The 4,854-nt window shown below is 42.6% G+C and overlaps 1 protein-coding gene across 1 annotated transcript in view; it reads left to right on the forward strand.

Annotated features, from left to right (window-relative positions):
* The first annotated feature begins 1,069 nt into the window (after positions 1-1,069).
* UMODL1 (uromodulin like 1) overlaps positions 1,070-4,854 on the forward strand; it is a 41,541-nt gene continuing 37,756 nt past the window's right edge. Inside the window, exon 1 of the mRNA XM_033513969.1 lies at positions 1,070-1,308. Coding sequence (XP_033369860.1) covers positions 1,131-1,308 — 178 coding nt within the window. The 5' untranslated portion in view covers positions 1,070-1,130. The remainder of the gene's footprint in view (positions 1,309-4,854) is intronic.

Consider the following 4,854-nt stretch of genomic DNA (forward strand, 5'->3'; position numbering starts at 1 on the left):
TTATTAAATTTTCTTCTGCTTTGGCTAGAGGATGATAGAGGCATTTCAATTCCATCCGATCTGTTGCCCAAATGGGACACAGGGTGACTCAGCCCCTCTGGCTTCTATAACATCTCATTAGGAGCCAGCCTGATGTCTGTGACAAGACTGTAGGTTGCCTACTGCTAATTCTTTAACTCCAGCTGCCTTTGTTGCTGTTGTTGGGGTTTCTTTGTGTTGTTTGATGTTGGGTTTTTTCCCCTGCTGAAGTATTTCAGTTTTAAGTCAAGTCATGAGTTCACTCCTCATCAGAAATGGTTTCAGAACTCTGGAAGCTGAGTCCCATCCCCAGACCTGTGTGAAATGATGCAGTTAATGACATTATCAGTGACTTTGTTTATACTCAAAGCCAGTGAACCACTGCAGGTTTCCAGTGGTGTGATCAACAAGGTCTGCTACAAATGCAGAGAGGCAGCACAGGATCTCCAGGAATACCTTTAGTGTCAGATACCTGGAAGTGCTTCCCAGTGATGTATGAGTACCCAGTTTTAGCCTAGGGTGATGTCTGAAGGATGTCTTATTCCAGACATCTACTGTGACTCATCTGCCCATGAGCTCCTCACCCTTTGTTCCCTTTATAGTCAGTGGAGAGTGATGAAGGCTTTGGCAGCAGGAGGCTGGAGTGGGCTTTTTAAACTACTGGGATGACTCTGCCCTGGAAGTGCCTATTGTGTTCTACTCTTAATTTATATTAACATATGTAAATTTCCTTATTATTAGCTTGAGTTAAATTGCCCTTTTTCTGCCTCACACCTGAAGGCACCAAGAACTTTGAATTTTCTGCCAGTCTTCATCCTTTCATGACCAAAGTGCTGCCTGTGACAAGCAGTCACTACCAATTCTTTCTTGTGTCTGTTTTTTGAAGAACTGTTCTTCCCAACATCAGCCTTCCTGGGAATCATTCATCTGTGTTGGTTCTGTCACTGCTTTCTTATCACTCTGTGTTTCACTGGATACTGCAGGGAGCTTCTGCTCTGGGGTGACAAGTTAAAGCTGATCCCTTTCTTTCCTGTTTGTGTTTCCTAGAAAAAGGCCTCTCTTTGCTGGGGTACCACCTGTGCAACTACACCCTGACCAAAAGTGTGTTAAAAATGGTCACCTACCAAAAGTCCTATGAGAAGAACACACCCTGTGGAGGGTGGATCCCGTGGATGGTGTGTCCCCAGACACGCCACAGAACGCAGTTTCACAGTGTTGAAGTCCCTGAAACCATCACTCTCACAGATTGCTGTGAAGGATATGAACAAGTTGGACTCTACTGCTCTCTAGGTAAGTTATAGTCAGATTAAGAGATGAAATAAATGTTTCTTATGGAAGAAGATTCACTTCAGCTGAGATGTGTAAAGGCTTAATTCAGTTCTGGGCCATGGGCTCCTATTAACTGAAATAAATGACTTTAAAATAATGTACATTAAACTTTGTCCAACACAGCAAGGAGTAGACATAGCACATTAAAACTCCTGATTCTTGCTTTTTGCCACCTCTAGTCACAAATTTACTAAACTTCCAGGGGAGCCTGAGGAAGGCAGCTGCTTGTTATCCCTCCAAGGGCTGATTACCTGTCTGAGTTCAGGCCAATACCCCTGGCCAAGAGCAGTAATTCAGTGTCTGGTGCAGTGTCTGCTCTGAGCCTGCCTGCATCTACACCAGGAGCTTTCTCCTCAAAAGTAATTCAGGATGCACTTGGGATAACATCTCCTTTGATGTGGAGCAGGGTCTGTTTCCAGAATGCAAACCCATTTTTGGTTCAAATTTAAAACAACCTGTGGCTTCAGGGCAGTTTAATGCCAGATGCTTTCCAACCAAAACTACACTAGGACCCATTTTCTTAGGACTTCCTTGGTTACCTATGACTATGTGGGAGGTCTGAGAAGTGGTGAACTTTTTGGTGGATCTGATCTAACATCTGAGTGTTAATAAGACTCTGCTCAGGAAGACTTAATCACCTTTGTCTCAAGATGGAAGCTTTTTCCCCTTCCCACATCAGGGTTTGCAGCTGTCAGTCAGAAATTCCCATTTTTATCAGATCTTGAGACATGGATGGGATTCCTTGGGAAAAAAGAACTTTCTTTTTCCAGTGGATAAATTTAGATGCTTTTAAGCTGAACAGGCATCTTGAATTATCTAAACCAACATTGAACTGTTCTGTCATACGGAAAAGTTCTGCAGGACATAGTTTTGTCTCCTGTTTTCAGCATGACATTGCATTTTCTCTATTTCCACTTGTCAGTATGGACCTGAGCATTTACATAAGCACACAGAGGAACAGCAGATTGAAAGGAAAGGTCCTGTTGCAGCCCTGGCCCTTGTTTTGGGTCATAAGACTTGGGTGACTCAGATCTGTGGGAATGTCCCCAAACCTGCTCCTGCACCGGATCATATAACGTGACTTGAGGGGTGATGAGCCATATGTCCTGTCATGGGATCTGTCAAGAACAATGTCTTCATCCCACATTTCAGTTGCTTCAGAGCAGTGAAAAAAAAACCTTCCAAACATTTTTCTTTTTTTCCCTTAGGCATTTTCCCCACAGTCACAGGTAGAATATTGTGACCAGCAGGATTTTAACAGAAGGATGGGAACACAAAAATTGTCCATGTGTTTTATTTGTTCCTGAAATGATTTGCTAGAGAAGACAAATTAAAGTGTAATTCCTAATTTACTGTGTCCTGCTGATGTTTGGCTCCATGGCTGTTGTGGAGTCCCAGCAAAGCAGAATTTGAGCTGCAGGTTACTGTGTGCCCAAGCAGAATTGTCAGACAGGCAAAGGACCTGCTGCTGATCATCTCTATTTTCCAAGCATCAGTTCCAGGCTGGGGTAAAATCTCCAGTGCAACTAATTATGGTTGAAAAGTTACCTCAGTGAAGTCTTTTGGATACACAGAGGTGTACATACATGTGTGTCTGTAAGTATCAAATGACAAGACCGAGAACCAATCAGAGAAAACAGCTTTTTAATTTTGTAGCACAAGAGAAGAGCTGTGCCAGCCAAATGTGGAAAAGTCACTGTGGTTGCCACTGTTTGCACAAGAAATTCAAGTGTTTCTGAACCTCTGAACATCAAGACTATCTTCTTGTGTGGGGAAAAAAAAAGCTTCCTGGTAACACTTGAAATATTTTTCTTCCAGTATAATTCTGTCTCTTAAAAGCATCTCCAGGGATATTTTAGGCTTGAGAGCTGTTGATGATTCTGTTTCATCTAACATGAACAAATCTGTAAATCTCTTGTAAAGCTTAGCTGCAGAATTTCTACCCTGCTCTTGCCATGTTGTTGATGGGCACTCTGGATAAGTTTGTCCATGAAATACTGTGGTCACCCTGACACTTTTTCCTGTCAAAGTTAATTTGGGAATGTTTAAAACCATTTATTGTATGGCTTCTAGGTGATTTCCTTGTTTACATTATTCTGGTATCTTTGCTTTTCAGGGCATTAGTCATAAATTCTGTGAATGGTAATGCACTGTCTAGACACAGTCTTAAATAAATGATGAGAAGAGAAACTGGAACTGCAGAAATTACTGCACAGCACGCTGTTGAACTACTGTTATTTTCTTCTTGACGTTATCCATGCTGGCATGCTCTCCATCCTGCCAGGAATGGAAAGGTCTCCATGACTTTCCACAGCAGCCTGTTCCTGGCCACTCCTCACCTTCTCATCCTAGAAGGAAACATTTATCCCTGCCTGGGATATGGCAGGCCCTGCTTTTATTATTTCTTTGCTCTTGGGGGAAAAAAATGTCTAGATCACTAGTCAAGTTGCTTTGGTAGTTCTCACTAGTTCTCTGTCCATTGGGATAGGGTTACAGGTACACACACAAATGACTTTGACATTTTTAAATAACAGCTGGAAAGTTAAATATCTAAAAGCTAGGAAGTGCTGGAATTCATTCTTAAGGTAGAATTAAATAAAACAACCTTTGTTTTCTCTCTTTTTGCTAATGCATGCAGATCAATGAACTCTTTTAATTACCTGATCCAGTTCTGCAGTGCCCCAGTTTCCCACATTTCCCAGTGCCCAGGGATGATGGAGCTCCCCAGAGTGTGCCATCCTGACCTCCACATTCAGTGCTCTGCTCAGCCTCTCACTGAGCAGAGAATTATTTATCACCTTTTAGGTGAATCCTGGGGGATTCACAGGCAGCAATTTGTCCTCACAAAGGCTGTGGGAAGTGAGGGAGCTCCTGTGTCTTTCACAGATGGGCAACTGAGCTGCAGAAAATCTGTGATCAAACTATTCTGTGTCGGTTTCAGACCTGCTTTCAGACACCTTGGGTGCAGTTTTAATTTTTTCATAAATTTATTCTGATTTCCATGGTGCTTAGTGCTGCTTTTAAATAACCTGTATGGTTGAGGCACAGGGCTGCAGGTCAAGCTCATGGACCTGTGAAATCCACTGCTCTGAAAGGTTGTTTCACCACACAAAACTTCTCCCAGCATCTTGTCTTTTAGGTAGAGATAGGACCCAGTTCTCCAGGCTTGTTTCCAGCTGCCTGAATGGATGGGATGGTTATTTCTCCTGGTGACTGGCTTGCTGCCCACTTTCCAGCATAAGATGAAACCAGAGAGCCTCTTATCTGCCATCTAACCCTTCCTGATCCCCAGCTAGGGAGGGAGAGTGCATCAGCACATGGTGAATGCTGGGTTTTAAGCAGACATGTACAAAAATACCTTGAAATAAGAAGGCCCAAGACAACTTTAATTGTGGAGTTTCTTGAGAGCACTTGATGTGCCATGTTAAAATCATGATTTAATCACTGAGCCTTATGTGCACAACTTCCAAAGGTTTTCAGAAAAGCAGCTACAAAGTAAAAAAAAAA

This window comes from Parus major, chromosome 1, assembly GCF_001522545.3.
Source record: "Parus major isolate Abel chromosome 1, Parus_major1.1, whole genome shotgun sequence".
In the NCBI taxonomy this organism is placed as follows: Eukaryota; Metazoa; Chordata; class Aves; order Passeriformes; family Paridae; genus Parus; species Parus major.